The sequence below is a fragment of the Rhinoderma darwinii genome, chromosome 1, assembly GCF_050947455.1.
Source record: "Rhinoderma darwinii isolate aRhiDar2 chromosome 1, aRhiDar2.hap1, whole genome shotgun sequence".
Classification (NCBI taxonomy): Eukaryota; Metazoa; Chordata; class Amphibia; order Anura; family Rhinodermatidae; genus Rhinoderma; species Rhinoderma darwinii.
Genome location: NC_134687.1, coordinates 283,771,545 through 283,797,291, shown reverse-complemented (window position 1 = coordinate 283,797,291; position 25,747 = coordinate 283,771,545). Strand labels below are relative to the sequence as shown.

The 25,747-nt window shown below is 45.6% G+C and overlaps 1 protein-coding gene across 2 annotated transcripts in view; it reads right to left on the bottom strand.

The window, feature by feature from the left end:
* The window catches only part of KLHL26 (kelch like family member 26), a 29,139-nt gene extending 9,314 nt beyond the window's left edge, over window positions 1-19,825 (bottom strand). The window contains exon 1 of one of the 2 annotated variants that reach the window (XM_075850730.1): window positions 19,378-19,825. In XM_075850730.1, coding sequence (XP_075706845.1) covers window positions 19,378-19,424 — 47 coding nt within the window. In that variant the 5' untranslated portion in view covers window positions 19,425-19,825. The remainder of the gene's footprint in view (window positions 1-19,377) is intronic. The other variant, XM_075850737.1, reaches the window with a different exon arrangement.
* Window positions 19,826-25,747: the final 5,922 nt, after the last annotated feature.

Here is a 25,747-nt window from a genome sequence, read left to right as displayed (position 1 = left end):
CCTTCATTGTTAGGCCATAGCCCCTGACTGACAATATTTATATAGATTTTAACTCATTCTAACACATTTTTTAACCATATTTTAACGTTGAATATTTGAATATTTTTTGGAGCGCTTGTTGTCATCTATGTTGTGATGATCGGTGCCGATGTCTGTAACCTTTGACCCTGGTTTCATACGATCTGACCAGGTGATATCGGCAATTGATGTTCTAGCCTTTGTTTTATATAAATTGTTTGCACAAGCAATTGTTTTTATCACTTGACCCTTACCTGAAAAGGCAGGTCCGGTCTCGAAACACTCTGTATATATGTGCGTTGTTTTCATGTGCTTTGGAAATTAATAAACTTTGTCGGTTTTTATCGCTATTTTTGGGTCATTTGTCTTGAACATAGACAGCAGATTTCGCTACACGGCAGCGTCTGAGAATTATCCGGTTTTTGCTACAACTACATTCACGCTGCTCTAACGGGCAGGAACAGCGATCGCGCTGTTTCTGGCCGTTTAACTAGTTAAATGCCGCGGTTATAAGCGACCGTGGCATTTATAGGGGTTTTTCCATGAAGGACCTTTATGACATATCCACAGGATGTGAATCTGTCATAAATGTCAGATTGATGCGGGTCCCACCTCTGGGACCTGCACCTATCTCTAGAACGGGGCCCCCTAAATCTCCTAGCTTTTTGTGCTCTCCTGGCCAAGTCGAAATGCGGAAACAGTGTAACTCGCTAAGCTATGCTGTTCCCGTAACACCCATAGAACTGAATAGTAGTTATGGAAATAGCGTAGCTCGCATGCTATGCTGCTTCCGTAACCACCATTCACTACTATGGGAGTTACGGAAACCGCGTAGCTCAGCGAGTTGCTATGTTTCCGTAACTCATCCATGTATTGCAGTGTATCGTAACCAGCGAAATAACGATTCCTGGTTCAAATCCCCTAAGGGAACTAATAAAAGGTGTAAAAAAAAAAGTTAGAGAAATTTTCACAAGTGTAAAAAAAAATACAAAAAAAACAAAACACCTTTTCCCATTTTTCACAAAGCACAATATAATTTTTTTTTAAAAATTAAGATCGATGCCTCCGTAAAAGTCTGAACTATTACAACATGCCATTATTTAACTTGCACGGTGAACGGCGTAAAAAAAATAAAAATTTAAGAGACACTAGAATCGTTTTTTGGTTAACTTAGCGCTAAAAATAAATAAATCGTGATCAAAAAAATCGTATGTACCAAAAAATGGTGCCAATAAAAACAACTCGTCCTCCAAAAAATAAGACCTCACACCGCTCAATCAATAAAAAAAATATAAAAAGTTATAGCTCTCAGAGTGTGGTGAAACAGAACAATATTTTTTTTTTTAACATAGAGAAAATACCATATTTTTCAGACTATAGGACGCACTGGACCAGAATATGCACCCATAAATAATTGTAGCATAAGAGGAAAAAAAAAAAGGTTTTGCCTTCAACTGTACATTTCCTGGGTAATATTGAGATAATAAGGTAACATAGTGCCCCAATACAATGCCAGCCAAAGTGGCCCATAACAATGCCAGCCACAGTGCCCCATAACAATACCAGTCAGTGCCTCAATACAATGCCAGCCAAAGTGCCTCAATACATTGCCAGTCACAGTGGCCCATAAAAATTTCAGACACAAAAATACAAGATATTGGCAGCTATAGTCAGGGGCGTAACTAGGAAAGACTGGGCCCCATAGCAAACTCTTGACTGGGGCACCCCCAGGTGCAACAAGCAGCCCCCTTATAGATAGTGCCCCCTGTAGACAGTGCTATACAGCCCCGCCTATATGTAGATAGCGCCCCCCACCTCCCCCTTGTAGCGATAGTGCCATACAGTCCCCCTGTATATATTGCCATAAAGCCCCCCTATATATAGCGATATACAGCTGCCAGTGCATATAGTGCCACACAGCCCACTCCCTTGTATATAGTGCCACACAGCCCCCCCCCATAGTAGATAGTGCCGCACAGTCCCCCCTTAGTAGATAGTGCCGCACACAGACCACTGTAGATTGCGCCACACATAGACCCCTGTAGATTGCGCCACAGCTCTCCCCCTTGTAAATAGTGCCATATAGACCCCCTAGATAGTGCCACACAACCCCCCCCCCTTAGTAGTGCCACACAGCCCTTTGTATATAGTGCCACACAGCTCCCCCATGTGTATAGTGCCATACAGCTCCCCCTTGCGTAGTGCCACACAGCCTCCCCCTTGTGTATAGTGCCACACAGCCCCCCCCCCTCGTATATAGTGCCACAAGGAAATGGTGCATCCAAGAAAGTTGTATCAGCCAGGGGGATGTCAATCAAACATGGAAAGATGGGTTTAGAGGCAGGACTATGTGACTCTTCAGGATAGCGGTACCGCCCCATGACCCTTTAATGAGTAATTAGCATATAGTGTGTGCCGTTTTAAAAGTGGATTTTAAAGATTTTGCTGCATCTGAAAAAAACATACATTTGGAAATATTGTCAGGTCATGTATTACCGCATGGTGGTGGTTCAAGGGGTTAAAACTACCAGACAGGTTCCCATGAAATATACATTGAATTGAGAACAATTCCATCTGACCTGCAATTTTGTTATTCTAAATACATCCTATATAATTACAGCTCCAGAACCAAGCTCTGACATATATACAGTACCACAACCAAGCTCAGTACATATATACAGCACAAGAACAAAACTCATTACATATATACACAGCACCAAAACCAAACTCATACATATATACAGCACCAGAACGAAGCTCAGTACTTACATACAGAATCAGAACCAAGCTCATTACATATATACAGCACCAAAACCAAGCGCATTGCATATACAGTGAAGGAAATAAGTATTTGATCCCTTGCTGATTTTGTAAGTTTGCCCACTGTCAAAGACATGAACAGTCTAGAATTTTTAGGCTAGGTTAATTTTACCAGTGAGAGATAGATTATATAAAAAAAAAAAAAAACTGAAAATCACATTGTCAAAATTATATATATTTATTTGCATTGTGCACAGAGAAATAAGTATTTGATCCCTTTGGCAAACAAGACTTAATACTTGGTGGCAAAACCCTTGTTGGCAAGCACAGCAGTCAGACGTTTTTTGTAGTCGATGATGAGGTTTGCACACATGTTAGAATTTTGGCCCACTCCTCTTTGCAGATCATCTGTAAATCATTAAGATTTCGAGGCCGTCGCTTGGCAACTCGGATCTTCAGCTCCCTCCATAAGTTTTCGATGGGATTAAGGTCTGGAGACTGGCTAGGCCACTCCATGACCTTAATGTGTTTCTTTTTGAGCCACTCCTTTGTTGCCTTGGCTGTATGTTTCGGGTCATTGTCGTGCTGGAAGACCCAGCCACGAGCCATTTTTAATGTCCTGGTGGAGGGAAGGAGGTTGTCACTCAGGATTTGACGGTACATGGCTCCATCCATTCTCCCATTGATGCGGTGAAGTAGTCCTGTGCCCTTAGCAGAGAAACACCCCCAAAACATAATGTTTCCACCTCCATGCTTGACAGTGGGGACGGTGTTCTTTGGGTCATAGGCAGCATTTCTCTTCCGCCAAACACGGCGAGTTGAGTTAATGCCAAAGAGCTTAATTTTAGTCTCATCTGACCACAGCACCTTCTCCCAATCACTCTCAGAATCATCCAGATGTTCATTTGCAAACTTCAGACGGGCCTGTACATGTGCCTTCTTGAGCAGGGGGACCTTGCGGGCACTGCAGGATATTAATCCATTACGGCGTAATGTGTTACCAATTGTTTTCTTGGTGACTGTGGTCCCAGCTGCCTTGAGATCATAAACAAGTTCCCCCCGTGTAGTTTTCGGCTGAGCTCTCCCCTTCCTCAGGATCAAGGATACCCCACGAGGTGAGATTTTGCATGGAGCCCCAGATCGATGTCGATTGACAGTAATTTTGTATGTCTTCCATTTTCTTACTATTGCACCAACAGTTGTCTCCTTCTCACCCAGCGTCTTACTTATGGTTTTGTAGCACATTCCAGCCTTGTGCAGGTCTATGATCTTGTCCCTGGCATCCTTAGAAAGCTCTTTGGTCTTGCCCATGTTGTAGAGGTTAGAGTCAGACTGATTAATTGAGTCTGTGGACAGGAGTCTTTAATACAGGTGACCATGTAAGACAGCTGTCTTTAATGCAGGCACCAAGTTGATTTGGAGCGTGTAACTGGTCTGGAGGAGGCTGAACTCTTAATGGTTGGTAGGGGATCAAATACTTATTTCTCTGTGCACAATGCAAATAAATATATATAATTTTGACTATGTGATTTTCTTTTTTATATATATATATATTCTATCTCTCATTGGTAAAATTAACCTAGCCTAAAAATTCTAGACTGTTCATGTATTTGACAGTGGGCAAACTTACAAAATCAGCAAGGGATCAAATACTTATTTCCTTCACTGTATACAGCACCAGAACAAAGCTCATTATATATACAGCTCCAGAACAAAGCTCATTACATATATACAGCATCAGAACATCAATACATATATACAGCCCAAGAACCCAGCTCAGTACATACATACAACACCAGAACAAATACAGCTCAATTTAGTGCAACCCCTGCCGTATAGTTTTGTACGGCGTAAAACTACAGCTACCAGCATTTCCCGAACAATAGTAAGGATGTATTGGGAGATGCCGTTTCACAAAAAAAATCATGCCACCCATCATCTCGTTGCAGATCATACGGTGACTACATTATGGATTAGAGTCAGAATAAACATTTACATTAAGTGACTCACCGGGGACGTCTCAGATTCTAGTTCTTTTCTTCTCCCTTCGGTACAGACCTCTATGATGGATTTCTCCTGGCAATGAGCCATTTCTGCAGTTTTCCGCTCAGATGTCTTCAGCTTCTCAATTTTAAAACATTTCTGCACCTATAATCGAAGTTAAAATTCTCAACACCTCTAAATATAATAAAGCGCCATACACTGTGTCCCTGATTATAATAGTACCATACACTGTGTCCCACACACACACATTGTGCCCCCTGTAGATAGTGCCCTCTATAGATCGTGACCCCCATAGAGCCTCTGTAGATAGTGCCCTACATAGAAGCGCCTGTAGATAGTGCCCGACATACAGTCCTCTGTAGAAAGTGCCCACATATGGGCTCCAGATCTGCAAGGCAATAGTGCTACCCACTAAGCCACTGTGCTGCCCTACATATAGCTTCCCCTATAGATAGTGCTCCACGTATAGCCCACATCTGTAGATAGTACCTCAAATATAGCTCCCCCTGTATATAGTGTCCCACATATAGCCCACCCCTGTAGGCAGTGCCCCACATAGAGCCCCCCTGAAGCTAGTGCCCCACAGGTAACTCACCCCTGTATATAGTGTCCCACATATAGCCCACCCCTATAGTGTCCTACAAATAGCTCCCCTTTAGATAGCTCCACATATAGCCCAACCCAGTATATAGTGTCCCACATCCAGCTTCCCCTGTATATGGTGCCCCATATCCCCACATATAGACCCCCCCTGTAGATAGTGCCCCACATATAGACCGCCCCTGTATATAGTGGCTCGCATCCCCACATATAGACCGACCCCCCCCCCCTCTATATAGTGGCCCACATCCCCACATATAGACCCCCCTGTATATAGTGCCACCCCACATATAGACACCTCCTGTATATAGTGGCCCCCCTGTAGATAGAGCCCCCACTGTAGAGAATACCACTTCGTTTTAGTAGAAAAAAAACAAAAACTTAACATACTCACCCTGTTCCCGTTCCCACGCCGTCCGGTGGCAATGCAGATCTGCTCTCTTCTGAGTAGGTCTGCTGGAGCTGAACGGCGCAATGGGTACGTGGTTCAAAGGCGCTGATTGGCAGGGCAGAATGACTTGCCCCATCAATCAGCACCTTTCAAGCGTCGTTGAAAGGCGCTGATTGGTGGGGCAAGTGATTTTTCCCCACCAATCAGCGTCATTGTAAGGCGCTGAATGGTCTGACACAGAACGTGCCCGGCTATCCAGCGCTGATGCATGTATTTGTACCTGCGTGCTATAGACACAGGTACAATTACTGCAAGAGGGGGTGACTGTCGCTAGCACCGGGGGCCCCCTCTGGTGCTAGCGACGCCCCCGGGCATAAGAGAGCATGTGTCGCCCGGCCCATACATGTTAGAGGCTCGGCAGTGCTGACACCATAGTAGCGGCGCCACGGGGCATATGGGTGGGCTTGTCGGCTGGCGACACGAGCCCCCTCAAGCCGCGGGTCCCGTAGAAGCCACTTCGGCTGTTACGCCACTGGCTATAGTGCTCTAACCCTCCCCTGAACTCAGACATTAGAGGTGTGGAGAGACCGGGGTTAATGTTCTTCTTGCTGCTCTGTACATAGGAAGGGCGGGGCTAGAAGGTCCTTGCACATCCATACCTGCACAGATTTACTGTGCTGTGTGTACAAACGTTTGGTATTTGCTCACTGAACAGTGAGGTGACAGAATTCTGTATGTAAGATGTGACTGTTCAGTGAGCAGATAACACAGAGATCTCTTACACACAGGACATGCTGCTGCCATTACACTGCACTGCAAGGACCTTTGAATCTTGGAGCTCAGTCTCGGATCTTCACACCGTGGCAGCCGTTTGCCTTCAGGAGATAAGACGCAGCAGAAGATTACAGCACAAGATTACGCTGCACATGCACTCAGAACTGTGACGAAGCCTACATACATCTGGGGATAGTAGGAACCAGCAATAAACAAATTAAAATCACCTAAGGCGGGATTCACACGACAGGGTTTCCCGGCCGGGTGCCAGCCGTTCATAAGTCGGCCGGCACCCGGCTGCATTAGGAATAATAGACCCCTAATGGGGCTATTCACACGACCGATTTTTTGATGGGCCGGGAAAACCGGCCGTCAAAAAATGGCTGCGCTGGCTCCCTTCCCCTGCTTGTTACGGTTCCCGTCCGCTGGCTGTATTTTTACGGCCAGCGGTCAGTGACGGGTCCTTAAAACCCGAGCCATAGACTTTTTACGGCTCGGGTTTTAACTTGCTGCCCGCGCGATCGGGCAGCTGAATGTCGGGGCTCCAGCTGTCAGTGACTGACTGCCGGGGACCCTGAGGAGAAGATAGAAGCAGCTTTCACTGCTTCTGTCTTCTCCGATGTCTTTTTACACAGCGCTCAATGAACGCTGTGTATAGGAATAGAGACAGCAGCAGCGGCGCGGTCTCTATTCCTCCCGGTGATCATGTGACTGGTCACATGATCGGCGGGTGCCGTTACTGACAGATTGCTGCTGGGTCTAACTAGACCCAGCACAGACCAGTTAGTGACAATCGTCACTATGAGAGGGCTGATTTCCCCTGTAACTGGGGCTGCTGTGCAGCTCCAGTTACAGTGGAAAAACATGGTGTAAAAGAAAGAAAAAAAATATTAAAAGTTCCAAAAAGGTCTTTAAAGTAAAGTGCAAAAAATTCATCCGATTAAAAAACGGTCAGGGAAAAAACCGGATGCAAATCGGCCGGTAAAAACGGCAACACGGCCCGGAACGGATGCAAACCGGATGGGAAAAACGGCTGATTTTCCAAGCCGACACTCGGACCCTGTCGTGTGAATGAGGCCTAAGGCCTCATTCACACGGCAGGGTTTCCCGGCCGGGTGCCGGCCGTTCATAAATCGGCCGGCACCCGGCTGCATTAGGAATAATAGACCCCTAATGGGGCCATTCACACGACCGATTTTTTGACGGCCGGGAAAACCGCCCGTCAAAAAATAGGACATGCTCTATTTTCGCCCGGGTACCCGGCCGCCCGGCTCCCATAGAAGTCTATGGGGCCGGGTAATACACGGCCATCACCGGGATGTGTCCCGAGTGACAGCCGGGTTTTCCGGCTCTTGCGCTCTATCTCCTCCTCACAGCGCAGAGTGCATGTGAGGAGGAGGAGGAGTTGATGCCATTCTGACGAATGGCATCGCTGTACACGGTGTGGCAGGGCCGGGGTGTAGAGCAGGTGGAAGGGAGCGCTGCGCTGGCTCCCTTCTCCTGCTTGTTTTAAAAGCGCCCTGGCCCGGCGACACCTTTGATGGCGCCGCTAGCAGCAGCTGCTGCTGCTGCTACTACTACTACTACTACTGCAGCGACGCCACTATAGCAGAGCAGGGAGGTATCTCCCCGCTCTGCTATGTGCTAGCCGCACTTTAGCTCCTTGAAGGAGCGGAATCCCCGTGTGTTCGGGGATTCCGCTCCTGGACAGAGCGCTTGATGTCTCTGTCCATATCTGGGCAGTGACATCAGGGGAAACTCCTGAAGCGGAATCCCCGAACACATGGGGATTCCCCTTCAGGAGTTGCCGCTGATGTCACTGTCTGGATCTGCCCGGCCCGGCACGGATGCATAACTTTATGCAAACCGGCCGGGCAGAATGGCCGATTTTACCGGCCGGCACTCGGGCTCGGACGCGACCCGGTCGTGTGAATCCCGCCTTAGGCAGAACGGGAAGGGTGCAAGATCAAAAAATGGAGGCAGTCACTAACCCAACAAATATTAATTTACATAAACACAGATGTTTAAACAGCACATTCTAGCAAAATAAAACAAAACGTGTATACAGGTGCAAGAACGCCTGTGACTAGGGTTGTCACGATACCAGAATCTGGGCTTCGATACCGATACCAAAACGATACTTTGCCAATAGTAATAAAAAAAAAAAAAGAAGTTCTTCCCTTTTCTGACGTGAGGCACGAGGTGTGATTAATTTTGAATGTGCCTCACATTAATAGTTATTAACCCCATCATGTTTCTCAGTCATAATGGGTTAATGTGTAAGGTACATGATGGGGTTAATTACTATTAATGTGGGGCACATGGAGGTTAAATTCATCACACCTCGTGCCTCACAATAAGGCCCCATGCACACAAACGTAAAAACGCCCATAATTACGGGTCCATAGACTTCTATTGGCCACGGGTACTTTCCCATTTTCTTACGGGAAGGTGCCCGGACCGTTGAAAAATAAGGAACTTGTTCTATTTCAGGCCGTAATTACGGTACGGGCAGGCCCATAGAAGCCTATGGGGATCGCGTAATTACGGGTGGCTACGTGTGTGCACCTGTAATTACGGGAGCGTTGCTAGGCGACGTCAGGGGATAGTCACTGTCCAGGGTGCTGAAAGCGTTAACTGATCGGCAGTAACTCTTTCAGCACCCGGGACAGTAACTACCGCTGGAGTTAATAGTATTAAAAGTTAACTTACCTGCTTCTTCCTCCAGTCCGGCCTCCCGGGAGGACGTTCCATCCCATGTGACCACTGCAGCCAATCTCAGGCTGCAGCGGTCACATGGACTGTCGCGTCATCCAGGGAGGTCGTACTGGATGTCAAAAGAGGGACGCGTCACCAAGACAACGGCCGGGGTACGTATGAACTTCTTTTACTTTCAATCGCTGTGGAAACTGTGCCCGATAGGCCTGCCCCTTCTCTCTATCTAGCACTGATAGAGAGAAGGGGCTGCCGATTAGTGCAGAGAAAACGTGTCCGTAAATACTGGTGGAATACGAGTCAAATACGTGTGACAAAGGACTCGTATTTACGCCAGCATTTACGGGAGGAAAAAAATACGTTCGTGTGCATGGGGCCTAAGTGAAAGAAAGCAGTTTTTATTTTTTTACAGTGTACACACATCATAAATGACACAAAAAATTGTTGTGCAGGTTATTACAGCCGTGCCAATACCGAATGTGTATATTTTATGTATTGAGACTTATTTTAATGTTTATTGTAAAAAAGGCGTATGTGTATTTTTTATTTAATATTACTTTGTTTTTAAACTTTAATGTACTGGCATATATCTATATGCCAGTACATTAGCCAGTGTACGGATAGTATACAGGCAGTTATTAGGATATACCGAAGTATGCCCTAACAGGAAATATGGTCAGACAGCCCTGGGGTCCTTCAATGGACCTTGGGCTGTCTGCCCATATATGGTATGTCCCTCAATCGCATCACAGGGATTCCCAGTGACGCGATCCAAGGGGCACCCCCCCTTCTCACAGCCATTACCCCGCTCCTGACAACAAGTGAACGCGCGGTCAGCATGAGGATGCGGCCGGCGCTACACTAATAAGCGGCGGTTCAGGCACTGAAGATAGAACATGGGGGTGTTTTGCAGTGCGCCCACCGTGTTCAGTCTTCAGTGCCAGCAATCCTTAGTGCAGCGCCGGCCGCCTCACATGAAGCTGACCGCGTGCGCACTTATTGTCAGGAGCGGGGCAATGGCTGTATTACACAGCCGCAGCCCCGCTCATACATTCATGTGTTACAATGCTAAGTTGTGCGGCGGCACAGCTTAGTATCGAAATACATGAAATAACGGTATCAAACAGTTTGATAGTGCAAGGTATCGAAACAGTATCGAAGTTTCGATGCATCGTGCACCCCTACCTGTGACTGCAAATTTATACAGCACACAAAAAAATGCCGACCGCATACTGCGAAAACTAATGCCACCTAAGCACTAGATAAATAAATATAATGTGTGTGTGTGTATGTATATATATATATATATATATATATATATATACACACACACACACACACACACATACACACACACTAGTCCTTCTCGATTAATTAGAATATCAAAAAGTTAACTTGAGTAATACATTTGTTTCTAATTAAAAACAGCCTAAGCCCAGGACAAGTGCTCACGGCAAGATTAGCGCCTGCATATCCATTTCATGTTTTAGGAGGTGCCGACTAACTCTTTGGCCCCATGCACACGACCGTGCCTGTAATTACGGGCACGACCGGCAGCGGACAGCCGTACGCATTTACGGGCCGTGCTCCCATTATAAAGCATGGTAGCACGGTCTGTAAAATAAAAAAATAGGACATGTCCTATTTTTCCCCAGAAAGTTTCTATGGCACGGACACCTTCCCGTAAGTATATGGGTGACCGCTCTCCTCCCACCTGTACTGGGCTGTTTTTAATTAGAACAGAATATATTTGGTTCCTACCTATCCTGAGCTCACTGTGGGCTCAATCCCAAGATAGAAAGCGAAGTCTCCAAAATAGGGATATAATGGTCAGTGTAGGGACCCCCTGAAGGACCTGTGGGTGACGTCATCACACCCAGCCAGCTTCTTTCACTGCAGACACAGCGTGACGTCACCCACAGGTCCTTCAACCTTGGCGTCGGAAGAGAGAAGACACCACAGCTCCAGGCGTACAGTTGATTTTGCAGCAGCAGCATCACCATGTGCAGCTAAGCATAGCAAACTCCCTAGAGACGAGCATATTAACCTTTTGGACGCCTTTCAGCCGATGTATCTTCTTTGTCCGACGACAAGGTTGAAGGACCTGTGGGTGACGACACGCTGTGTGTCTTTAGTGAAAGAAGCTGGGTGGGAACGATGAGAAGTGTATGATGCTAATTTGTCAGCATCATACACTTCTATTCACAACGCCCAGTTAGTAAAACCAGTAAACACGCCCAGTTTTTAAAAACACAATACACGCCCAGTTGGAAATACGAAAAAAAAACACGCCCAGTTGTCCATTTCAAAGCTCATTTGCATAAATATAAAATTGCTCATAACTTGGCCAAAAATTATTGTTTTTCAAAAAAAAAAAAAAACTTTACTGTTATCTACATTGCAGATCACATGCAATAGGAGATAGGGATTTGATAATCTGGTGACAGAGCCTCTTTAAAATTGTATTTTCCGTGCGCCGAGCATGGTACTGCCCAGGGTGCTGAAAGAGTTACCGCCGATCAGTGCAGCCCATTAACTCTTTCAGCACCCTGGACTGTACCATGCTCAGCGCACGGAAACGGAAACCCGGAGTGCACACGGCCGCACGGATCCGTCACAAACGGCCGTGAAAACTGTGGCGGAAGTGTGCACAAGGCCTTAGGGGGTCTATTGTTCCTACTGCAGCCGCGTGACGGATGTTTTTTTGAATGGCCGTCACAGGGCCGGGAAACCCTGTCATGTGCATAAGGGCTTAAAGGCAAAACCTTTTTTTTTCCTCCTCTTATGCTACAATTTATGGCTGCGTCTTATGGTCCAGTGTGTCCTTTAGTCCGTAAAATACGGTGTGTATATATGTTAGCACCTGAGGTGTGCATCTGCATTCTCTTGTTACTGTTTACGGTCATGAAATACAGCTGGCTGACACTGCGGCTCCAGTGCGGGACCCAGGAAAGTTAAGTATAATAATTATTTTGCTTTTTTATGTGTTACTAATGTTTTGGGGGTTTTTTTTTTTTTTTTTTACAGGTTCGGTTGTTGAACCACTTTGGATTTAAAGACTACTTAGATGACGGAATTTTTTTAAAACTTTCAATAAAATGCTTAACGAGGGGTGTGTGTGTGTGTGTGTGTGTGTGTGTGTGTGTGTGTGTGTGTGTGTGTGTGTGTGTGTGTGTGTGTGTTTCAATAAAATATTTTTTCTGTGTGTCTGTGTTTTTATTTCATAGCTTTATTACTACTGCGTTAGTAATGGCCGCTGTCTGATTGACATTATTACCCCAGTACCCACCGCCACCAGGGAAGAGCCGGATACGATCTGAAGAGACAGTTGCACACTGGAGCGGCTGCAGGCTGGTATTATTAGGCCGGGAATGCCCAAAAACCGTGCGCCTGCCCATCCGTGTAATGCTAGGCTGCTGTGTTGTATCTGTCTGGCTATGAAAAATAGTGCCTGACCAAAACTTCAGATGGTTGGGGTCTGGATTGTACCCAACTCTTCCCAGAAACCTCTGGTGTCGGTGGGTACCGCGGTAATAATGGGGGTTAGTGTTAGCCTTTTCACCGGGTAACACAAAGGCCCGCCTTAGTAATGGATGTTGTCATACAGCTGCTATTGCGAAGGCAGTAGTAATAAGGTAAAAAAAAAAAAAAAACAGAAAAAATATTCTATTGAAATAAAACACAACCCTCGGTAACCATTTCATTGAAAAAAAAAATTTCTTTAAAAAAGCAGTCATTGAAAAAGTCCTCGAATCCAAAGTAGTCCAAGAACCGAACCTGTAAAAAAACAAAAAACATTAGTTATAAAAAAGCAAAATAATTTTAAGGCCACATTCACATCACATTATTAGCCTACGTTTATAGTGTACGTCGGAAAAGCTCCCGACATACACAATAAACGTTTTTCTTAGGACTCCATTATGCCAACGGAGACCAATAGTGTGTCCTTGGCCTTCATCTGGCTGGTATACCTTTTTTTTTTTTTTTTTGAAGGACGGAATAGCATAATAGACTACCCAAATCCATCCTGAGGGACCCCACATAAAAACCTATACCACACAGTATATGTTTTTTTAACATGAGAGCCTATGGGTGACAGATGCCACTCTATGGCATCCGTCACAGGTATACTTTAAATGTATACCTCTGGGAGCTCCCGACATCATTGTCCAGTGATGTCAGGGGCTTCCCCAGAGCCGGAATTCCCAGGCAGAACGCTAGTAGAGACTCTGTCCGGGGACTCCGGCCCTGGGAAAGCTCCTGGCATTACAGTCCATATATGCACAGTGATGTCAGTGGCTTCCCAGGGAGTCCTGGAGCAGAGCCTATACTAGCGCTCTGCCCGGGAATTCCGGCTCTAGGGAATCCCTTGATATCATTGTCCATAAATGGACAGTGCTGTCAGGGGCAGAGCTGGAGTCGCAGATAGAGCGCTGGTAGAAGCTTTGCTCAGGGACTCCGGCTCTGGGGAAGCCCCTGACATCAATGTCTATTTATGGACAATGATGTCAGGAGAAGAGCTGGAGTCTCAGGCAGAGTGCTGGCAGAGGCTCCGCTCTGGGACTTTTAAATATATAACACTTACCGAATTGAAAGAGTTAGCCGGTATGCAGTAGTCTTTTTTCCTCCCTTCCTACTCCTCCATCTCTCTTACTTCGGCAGTCCCAGCTCGTTGTCAGTTGGAATCCGTAGCCAGCAAATCAGATGCTGGCTACGGATTCTATGAAGAACAGTTGCTGAGGGGGAGGCACTACGTTGACACGTGTGCTCCCGAGCCTCCATACTCTAAGGCTCCATTCACGGCACTGCTCCGAACTTCTCTCCATATATGAACAGTGACGCCAAGAGCTTTCCCAGGACCAGAGTCCCGGGCAAAACCTATACTAGCGCTCTGCCCGGGACTCCAGCTCCGCTCATGACTTCACTATATATAGAAGGACAGTGATGTCAGGGGCTTCACCAAAGCCGGAGTCCCCAGGCAGAGAGATAGTATAGGCTATTTCACTCTATATCAGGCTCCATGCACACAACTGTATTTTCATCTATCAGTAAATACTGTCCGTAAACACGGACCTGTAGGCATCCGTATTTATTCTGGAAATACCGAACCGTAGAAAAAAAAAAAAAAAAAGGAGGGAGCCTGCAAATTAGGTCATCAAGATGTTGCCTAGCATCACTTCAGTAAATATGGACGGTTTACGGATGCACATCCGTAGCCGTCCGTATTTACGGAAGCTCCCATAGACTTCTATGGGAAAGTCCGTGCCGTAATTCCTGACAAGAATAGGACAGGCTGTATCATTTTTTTTTTAGCACGGACACCCATCCGTAAAAATACTGAAAGGTGTCCGTGGCCGATAGAAATGAATGGGTCTATAATTACGGACTGTAATTACAGTTGAAAAATACGGTCGTGTGTATGGAGCCTAACATGTTAAATTAATTCTACAGGGTATTACTGTCGTGTAATTACCTAATAAGTGTTTTTTTTTTTTTATGTAATGTATAGGCAATAAAATATATTTGATGCTAAATAATGGCTTTTTTAGTAAAAAAAAAATTTTCATTCCCATAAAAGGTATCACTTTTAACAACTTTGTTTTTTACTTATAACGTATTAGTATTCTTCTGTATGCCAATACATTATACTGTGTCACTATGTCATAGGCTGCTGTTAGGGCACCACATTGTGTGTGAACAGGGCCTTACAGTAGGGCCTTACAGTAAGGCCCCATGCACACAAACGTATTTTTTTTCCTCCCGTAAATACGGGTCCTTTGTCACACGTATTTGACCCGTATTCCACCAGTATTTACTGACCCATACCCGTAAATACGGGTCCGGTGTCACCAGTATTCCACCCGTATTTACGGACCCGTTTTCTCTGCACTAATCGGCAGCCCCTTCTCTCTATCAGTGCTGCAAAGTGAGAAGGGGCAGCACTTTCGGGCAGAGTTTCTACAGTGATTGAAAGTAAAAGAAGTTCATACGTACCGTTGTCTTGATGACGCGTCCCTCTTTTGACATCCAGTCCGACCTCCCTGGATGACGCGGCAGTCCATGTGACCACTGCAGCCTGTGATTGGCCTGTGATTGGCTGCAGCGGACACATGGGATAAAATGTCATCCCGGGAAGACGGACTGGAGGAAGAAGCAGGTAAGTTAACTTTTAATAGTATTAACTCCAGCGGTAGTCACTGTCCCGGGTGCTGAAAGAGTTACTGCCGATCAGTTAACTCTTTCAGCACCCTGGACAGTGACTATCCCCTGACGTCGCCTAGCAACGCTCCCGTAATTACGGGAGCCCCATAGACTTCTATGGGCCTGCCCGTGCCGTAATTACGGCCTGAAATAGGACATGTTCTATATTTTTAAACGGCACGGGCACTTTCCCGTAAGCATATAGGGAGGTACCCGTGGCCAATAGAAGTCTGTGGGGCCGTAATTACGGGCGTTTTTACGTTCGTGTGCATGAGGCCTAACACTGTTTTGCAGGCAGAAAAAAATCTGCCATTGGGTCAGTTCACACAGTTTTATGCAGGCAGAAAATTCTTCCTGGAAAAATCTGCTTTTTGAGGCTTTTTTTAATTTAACTCTTTCAGCACAAGCAAAGGAAAAAAACACGAGCATTTTTTGGCAAAAAGAGTCAAAAACCGCCACAGCCGTTCGCGTTTTTTCCCGTCTCCCATTCCAATGGGGTTTTTGAGGCGGAAAACGCCTCAAGAAAGGTCAGGTCTCTTTTTTTTTAACGTCCAGTTCAGTTTTTTTGCGCGGTTTTTGACACAAACTGCGTCAGAAACTGTGCCAAAAAACGGCTGAAATCGCCGCCCATTAATTTCAATGGGAGGCGGAGGCGAAAGAGCATGTCGCTTTTTTTTCCCCCAGTTTCTCGTCTCTTACCTCCCGTTGAAATCAATGGGAGACCGAGAAAGCGTGTTACGCTGCGTTTTTTGCCCGAGGCACTCAATGGCCGCGGCTGAAAAACGCATGCAGAAAAATGGACAAAAACCGCTCAATTAAAAAAAAACGCCTTTAACCACAATTGAAATCAATGGGAGGAGCTTTAGGGCTTTTTTGGCGCCAATTCGGAGGTTTCTGCGTCAAAATCAACGCCAAAAAACAAACAGGGCCTTAGAATTCCTTCAGGAATTTTGAGGCAGATTTTTTAACTTTTTGCCGCGGATTTCACCTGCGGCCATTGAAGCTAATGCAATGACTGTGGGCAAAAAAACGCTCAGAAACTAGCGCCGTGGGTTTTTTCTGCCTCCCATTGATTTCAACAGAAGCCGCGACGAGAGGACATGCTGCTTTTTTTCCCCCGCAAGCAGCTAAAAGCTGCTGCATCGCATCAAAATCAGCGCCAAAAAAACTGTGTGAACAGGACCTAATACGCTGCAGATTTTGCATCCACAAATCCAGACGGAAAATCCGCCGCAATTACACTGTGTGAACATAGCCTTAGGATACGTCCACGCCTGTAAACAATTGCCATTTATTGCAGATTTGGACTTCCCCATTGAACTTAAAGAGGCTCTGTCACCAGATTATAAGTGGCCTATATTGTACATGATGTGATCGGCGCTGTAATGTAGATTACAGCAGTGTTTTTTATTTAGAAAAGCGATCTATTTTGACCAAGTTATGACATTTTTGACGGAGTTACGACCTATTTTAGCTTTATGCTAATGAGTTTCTTAATGGACAACTGGGCGTGTTTTACTATATGACCAAGTGGGCGTTGTGGAGAGAAGTGTATGACGCTGACCAATCAGCATCATACCCTTCTCTCCATTCATTTACACTGCAGATAGCGATATAGCTATATCGTTATGTGCAGCCACATAAACACACTATTACATTACTGCAGTGTCCTGACAATGAATATACATTACCTCCAGCCAGGACGGGATGTGTATTCAGAATCCTGACCACTTCTGTAGCATCTCTGATTTACAGCACAGCACAGCGAGATCTCGCTGTAAATGACCGCTTAGGCCTCATGCACACGAACGTATTTTTGTCCTCCCGTAAATACTGGCATAAATACGGGTCCTTGGTCACACGTATTCGACCCGTATTGCACCAGTATTTACGGACCCGTGCCCGTAAATATGGGTCCGTTGTCACCAGTATTCCACCCATATTTACGGGCACGTTTTCGCTGCAAAATTGCACTGCACTAATCGGCAGCCCCTTCTCTCTATCAGTGCAGGATAAAGAGAAGGGGCAGCCCTTTCCATAGTAAAAGAAATTCATACTTACCCAGCCGTTGTCTTGGTGACGCGTCCCTCTCTTGACATCCAGCCCGACCTCCCTGGATGACGCGGCAGTCCATGTGACCGCTGCAGCCTCTGATTGGCTGCAGCAGTCACATGGGCTGAAACATCATCCAAGGAGGCCAGACTGGAGGAAGAAGCAGGGAGTTCTGGGTAAGTATGAACTTCTATTTTTTTTACACGTTGATTTATATTGTGATCGGAAGTCACTCTCCAGGGTGCTGAAAGAGTTACTGCAGATCGTTTAACTCTTTCAGCATCCTGGACAGTGACTATCCACTGACGTCGCCCAGCAACGCTCCCGTAATTACAGGTGCACACACGTAGTCACCCGTAATTACGGGAGCCCCATAGACTTCTATGGGCCTGCCCGTGCCGTTATTACGGCCTAAAATAGGACATGTTCTATATTTTTCAACGGCCCGAGCACCTTCCCGTGAGCATATAGGGAGGTACCTGTGGCCAATAGAAGTCTATGGGCCCATAATTACGGACGTTTTTATGTTCGTGTGCATGGGGCCTTACAGCGTAATCTCGCGAGACTACGCCTGCTACGATGTAAATCAGAGAGATGATACAGAAGTGGTCAGGATGCGGAATACACATCACGTCCAGGCTGGTAGTGATGTATATTCATTATCAGGGCACTACAGTAATGTTAGTGTGTGTGTATGAGGCTGCACATAGCGATATAGCTATATCACTATGTGCTGTGTAAATGAATGGGGAGAAGAGTATGACGCTGATTGGTCACTGATTGGTCAGCGTCATACACTCCTCTGTACAACGCCCACTTGGTCAAAAAGTAAAACACACCCAGTTGTTCATCAAGAAACTCATTAGCATAAAGCGAAAATAGGTCATAACTCCGTCAAAAATGATTGTTTTTCTAAATAAAAAACCACTGCTGTAATCTACATTACAGCGCCGATCACATCATGTACAATATAGGCCACTTATAATGTGGTGACAGAGCCTCTTTAACAATAGGGACAAATTTGCAGCAGAAATTTACATGCTGTGGATTTAAAAATCTGCACTGCAGGTGAATTTGTGCATGGAAATTTTATGCACCACGGATGAGATCTTTCAAGATCTCATTGACATGACTATTATCATATTCTGCCCGCAAATCCAGACAGAAAACCTGCAGCAATTTCGCTACGTGTGAACGTAGCCTTAGGAAACTTTTTTCTATAAGCCCCATTAGGACTGGATGACTGCTGTAAGGTTCCTCTCCCACTCGGGAGGCTGACGGATTCCATTGAATCATATTGAGGTACCTCAGGTTTACATTAGCTTCGATGGCAAGAATATCGCCGCAAACTTTACTTGCTGTGGATACCAGAACCCCTAACGTAAAGCAAATAACACAAACTTTAATGGAGCCTAAAGCAGCAGGTCTCTCCTGGCGACAGACTGTATATTGTATATTACGGTTTATATTATTTACTTAGTGATGTATAATGCTTAAATTGCCATATGGAAAATTAATTCACACAATTCAAATCATTTTAATCCCATTCACCGTTTCCCTCCCTCACCCTACACAAGGCTTTATAGGGTAAAATGCAGAGCATCACACTGGTGGGACACTCGTCTTGCGGGTGTGAGGTAAAAGTTAGTGCTGGACGCAATGAAAACCTGCACTCCCCTGTGCGGCCTACCCTCATACAAGATCCCCGGAGTTTCTTAGAGCAGCTTCCCGCATTCACCCGGCTGATGTCCGGGTCTCCCAATATTCTGACCAGAGAAAAGGGGCCGTCAAGAGTTTATGTAGGGAGAGTCTAACGAGGCCAACAGGCGAGTGTGACCGCCATGTCCCCAGTGTCTGCTCACCTGCTCTGCCCCAGCGAGATGAACTCTCCTCCGCCGGACTCCGCCATGTTCCTATGCGGGCTCAGGTGGAATCTCGTTAAAGAGACAGCAGCAAGTCATAAAACTAAATGGAGTGAAAACATGTCGTATAACACTGGGACTGACTGACAGACAGCAAGTTCACGGTGACCCGTCACGTCAGCTGCGCCGCCCACGAGTCCCGCTCACAGTTCACTAGATCTACGAGATATGAGGCCGCCATCGAAGCTTACTTGCCTACCTTTAAAGGGATTCTCTGGGAGTGTACATTATCTATCTGTCTCTCATTATTAAAAAAAAAATTAAAATGACGGACTGGTCCCTTTCTTTATATATTTCTGTCTGCCCCCATTCTCCTGTTAATGGCAACAGGTGATGAGTCATCTATAGTGATAGCATTTCCATCAGTCACGTGACTACATTAATGTACCGAGACAGGGTGTCATGGCGATTCCCCAGAACTATTTTTGGCTGCCAGGGCACTCTAAAAAGAGGCCCAATGTGCCCTGGATGTGGTTTTAACTTCTAATATTAAAACAAGTGGCCTGTCGGCGGTAAGGGCAGCGGGTGCCAACAGGCACCTTTAGGGTCACTTGACTGCGATGTTGATGGTAGCATAGTAGTCATGGTACCACCCAGGTGATCTGGGCAGTCACATGATTGCGCCGGTAGTTTTATACCTGCGTCGTAAGCATGTGACCCAGGCAGGTTCTGCGCAACGGACCTGCGGCCGACATGTTGCTGCCCCGTGCCACCCCACTGAGCCCATTGTGTAATGCACGCCGACAGCTATCTCGCATCCCCACTGTGACCCACATATTATCAATCTGTGGCCGGCATTGTTTTTGTTTTAAAACAAAAATCTATTTATTGAATATAGTTGTGAATCTTTGCCAGATCAGGGGGCATCATTTTAGCGATCGCATTGTGCTAGAGCAGTGAGCATACTGCAAATGTGATGTAGTGAGAGGTAACGGCGCAGACGTTAGATTAGGGTGAATAGTACGGCATACCTCCCAACTTTTGAATTCGGAAAAGAGGGACATTTTTAAGCCACGCCCCCTTACCACGCCCAATATCGCGCATAAACACATCAAATCACGGCCAGGTCCTTCCGCAAATAACACGCGCAAATTCTCATTGCGGATCTCTGGACTGTCTGGATATCACAGATATTATGGATCCGGTTGTATCGTCTTTGTGTTACTTTTCCTATCGTGGGTATTACATTTGCTCATCACGGCAGCAGCTGCAGGACAAACCAAAATGCTGAGAACAAAGAAAGTCAAGAGGGAGACCCTGTGGTGGATGACTTTTCAATTGACAGGTAGCAGAGTTACATGATGGGGATTTATTTTTTTTCCAGTTTTGTAACTCTGCTACCAGTCAATGGAAAAATCATCCACCAGAGCCCCCCTGTAGATAGCTCCAGATACAGCCCCCCTGTACATAGCGCCAGATACAGCCCCCCCTGTACATAGCGCCACACACAGCCCCCCTGTACATAGCGCCACACACAGCCCCCTGTACATAGCGCCAGACAAAGCCCCCTGTACATAGCTCCACACACAGCCCCCCTGTACATAGCGCCAGACAGAGCTGCCCCTGTACATAGCTCCACACACAGCCCCCTGTAGATAGCGCCACACAGCCCCCTGTACATAGCGCCATACACAGCTCCCCTGTACATAGCGCCACACAAAGCCCCCCTGTAGATAGCTCCACACACAGCCCCACCTGTAGATAGCTCCAGACACAGCCCCCCTGTACATAGTGCCAGACACAGCCCCCCTGTACATAGTGCCAGACACAGCCCCCCTGTACATAGTGCCAGACACAGCCCCCTTGTACATAGCGCCAGACACAGCCCCCCCTGTACATAGTGCCAGACACAGCCCCCTTGTACATAGCACCAGACACAGCCCCCCTGTACATAGTGCCAGACACAGCCCCCTTGTACATAGCGCCAGACATAGCCCCACCTGTACATAGCGCCAGATACAGCCCCCCTGTAGATAGCTCCACACACAGCCCCCCTGTACACCGTGTTCCAAATTATTATGCACATTGGATATAAGTGTCATAAACATTTAATTATTAGTTTTTCAATTAAACTCATGGATGGTATTTTGTCTTAGGGCTCTTTGGATCATTGTAATCAATCTCAGACACCTGTGATAATTAGTTTTCCAGGTGTGCCCAATCAAAGGAAAACTACTTAAGAAGGACGTTCCACATTATTATGCACATTGGATTTAAGTGTCATAAACATTTAATTATTAGTTTTTCAATCAAACTCATGGATGGTATTGTGTCTTAGGACTCTTTGGATCATTGTAATCAATCTCAGACTCCTGTGATAATTAGTTTTCCAGGTGTGCCAAATCAAAGGAAAACTACTTAAGAAGGACCTTCCACATTATTATGCAGGCCACAGGTTTCAAGCAATATGGGAAAGAAAAAAAGATCTCTCTACTGCCGAAAAGCGTGAAATAGTGCAATACCTTGGACAAGGTATGAAAACATTGGATATTTCAAGAAAACTTAAGCGTGATCATCGTACTGTGAAAAGATTTGTGTCTGATTCAGAGCACAGACGGGTTCGTTCAGATAAAGGCATAATGAGGAAGGTTTCTGCCAGACAAATTAATAGGATTAGGAGAGCAGCTGCTAAAATGCCATTGCAAAGCAGCAAACAGATATTTGAAGCCGCTGGTGCCTCTGGAGTCCCGCAAACCTCAAGGTGTAGGATCTTCCAGAGGTTTGCAAGTGTGCATAAAGCTATTATTCAGCCACCCCTAAACAATGCTCACAAGCAGAAACGGTTGCAGTGGGCTCAGAAATACATGAAGACTAATTTTCAAACCGTGTTGTTTACTGATGAGTGCCGTGCTACCCTGGATGGTCCAGATGGATGAAGTAGTGGATGGTTGGTGAATGGCCACCATGTCCCAACAAGGCAGCGACGTCAGCAAGGAGGTGGCGGAGTCATGTTTTGGGCTGGAATCATGGGGAGACAGCTGGTAGGCCCCTTTAGGGTCCCTGACGGTGTGAAAATGACCTCTGCAAAGTACGTAGAGTTTATGACTGACCACTTTCTTCCGTGGTACAAAAAGAAGAACCATGCCTTCTGTAGCAAAATTATCTTCATGCATGACAATGCACCATCTCATACTGCAAAGAATACCTCGGTGTCATTGGCTTCTATGGGCATAAAAGGAGAGAAACTCATGGTGTGGCTCCCATGTTCCCCTGACCTCAACCCTATTGAGAACCTTTGGAGCATCCTCAAGCAAAATATCTATGAGGGTGGGAGGCAGTTCACATCAAAAGAGGAGCTCTGGGAGGCTATTGTGACATCCTGCAAAGATATTCAAGCAGAAACTGTCCAAATACTCACAAATTCAATGGATGCAAGAATGGTGAAGGTGATATCAAAGAAGCGGTCCTATGTTAACATGTAACTTGGCCTGCTAAGTTTTTTGTGATTGAAAGAGCTTTTGATTTCTGTAAATATGACCTCCTGATGCTGCAAATTCAACAAATTACCATTTTAGTTCTCTTTACAACCTTTAAAATGTTTTGATCTCTGTTGTGCATAATAATTTGAAACAGTGAATTTTTAGTTTTTTACTTCTAAAAAAAAATCTGTTATCATTAGGAGATTTGTTCAATAAAATTTGCATTATACTCCAACGGTTGATGGCTTGAAGATTATACTGACTGTCATTTGCATCGACTATTTAGGAAAATCAGCGAAAAATAACATTTGCATAATAATTTTTAACGCGGTGTATACAAGGAAGGGAACGCTGTGTAGTACTATATACAAGGGTAGGGGGGATTTGTGGCACTATATACTAGAGGGGGAAGCGCTGTGTAGCACTATATACAAGGGGGGGAAGCGCTGTTTACCACTATATACAAGGGGGAGCGCTGTGTAGCACTATATACAAGGGGAAAGCGCTGTGTAGCACTATATACAAGGGGGGGAAGCGCTGTTTACCACTATATACAAGGGGGAGCGCTGTGTAGCACTATATACAAGGGGAAAGCGCTGTGTAGCACTATATACAAGGGTGGAGAGCTGTGTAGCACTATATACAATAGGTGGGAAGCGCTGTGTAGCACTATATACAAGGGGGGAAGCGTCTTGTAGCACTATATACAAGGAGATGGGAGATGTGTGGCACTATATACAAGGGGGGAAGCGCTGTGTAGCACTATAAACAAGGGGGGAGTGCTGTGTAGCACTTTATACAAGGGGGGTGCCGTGTAGCACTATATACAAGGGGAGGGGGGATGTGTGGCACTATATACAAGGGGAGAAGCGCTGTGTAGCACTATATATAAGAGGGGGAAGTGCTGTGTAGCACTACATACAAGGGGGAAGCACAGTGTAGCACTATATACAAGGAGAGGGGTGATATGTGGCACTATATACAAGGGGGGGAAGCGCTGTGTAGCATTATATACAAGGGGGAGCACTGTGTAGCACTATATACAGGGGGTAGCGCTGTGCAGCACTATATACATGAGGAGGGGGATGTGTGGTAGTATATGCAAGGGGGAGAAGCGCTGTGTAGCACTATATACAAGGGGGAAGCACTGTGCAGCACTATATACAAGGGGAGAGCGCTGTGTGGCGCTATATATAGGGGGCTGTGTGTGGTGATGTCTACAGGCGGATGTGTGTGATGCTATCTATAGGGGATCTGTGTGGCGCTAACTATAGAGGGCTGTGGGTGATGCTATCTACAACGGGTGTGTGTGGCACTATCTACAGGGGTGTGTGTGTGACGCTATCTACATGGGGTGTGACGCTATCTACAGGGGCTGTGTGTATGTGTTGCTTTACTTTACAGTGTTTGGCACAATTATATTTAGGGGTACAGTGTTCGGTACTATTTTATTCAGGGGCGCAGTGTATGGTGCTATTATATTTATGGGCAAAATGTGTGGCACCATCATAATTTTATCTTCGTTTGTAGGTGTGGAAATGTTGGAAAAGTGAGGAGCCGAAGACATCTGAGTGGCAAATTCTGCAGAAATGGATCATGGCCATGAGAAGTCGCCATAAAATCTGGGACGGATGGAGAAGAAAAGAGGAAAAAAAAGTACTTTAATCTGAGAAGTCGTCACATCTGAGTCACTAGATTTATAGAGAATCTGTCACCTCTCCTGACATGTTTATTATAGGAAATCCTTGTATTTCACAAAAAGTCTTTGTGCAGTCCAGGACTGATAGACAAATAGGTGTTACCACTAACCTTGTCTGGAGAATGTGTCCTTGCACAGTTTGATATTGTCAGCGATGGTTGGAGACTGTCAGTATGTAGGGACACAGTCCAGTGACATCGGAAATAACGAGATCTCGCAAGATCACGCTTGCTGTCATTAAGTCCCACACAAACGTTACCGAAGTGTCGGGATTGTGAATAGACATCCCATCCTTGCTGGAAGCGATGTCTATTCACTCTTAAGACACTTCAGTAACGTTAATGTGTGAGTAAGTGACAGCACATCGTGAACAACGCAAGATCACTATGTGCTGAGTATATGAATGGAGAGAAGTGTATGACGCTGATTGGTTAGCGTCATACACTTCTCTTTACAACGCCCACTTGGTCAAAAGCTAAAAAACGCCCAGTTGGGCATTAAGAAATTCATTAGCATAAATCTAAAATAGGTCATAACTTGGTCAAAATTGATCGTTTTTCTAAATAAAAAAACTGCTGTAATCTACATTACAGCCCCAATTATATTATGTAGACGACAGGGCACTTATAATGTCGTGACAGAGCCTCTTTAATCCGCCACTGGCTGTAATATACAGCTGAAACCTGCAGCTGATTTTCTGAACTTGGTCAATCCACTTGTCGTAACTGTATAACAAATGCAGTAACACCCTGAAGAATGTTAAATACCTACTATTAAGAACTGGGGAACAATAACCCTGTCTAACGTATTGTTTTCAGAATGGTAAATGCAGATGATAGAAACATCATAATGCTCCACAACAATTGTACACTATAGTTATATGTCAAACTATTCATCTTAAGGACTGAAAATTAAGTTGGGAAGTACAGAGTGTTCTCACTTTTTATATCATTGTCTGCGTGCTAGCACATTCAGTTGCTATTATTGTATTTGTCTCTTACATGAACATTCTGATGTGGCATTCAAACATACAATATAACAGTAGTACAAACTTAAAGGGGTATTCCAGCCGCCAGCATTTTTCGCCTGGAATACCCCTTCAACCTCTTCCCGCACTGCTCCGCAATAGTACGTCCTGCAGAGGGGTTAGTTCCCACATCAGGATGTACTATTGCGGAGTAGTTCCCGGCGC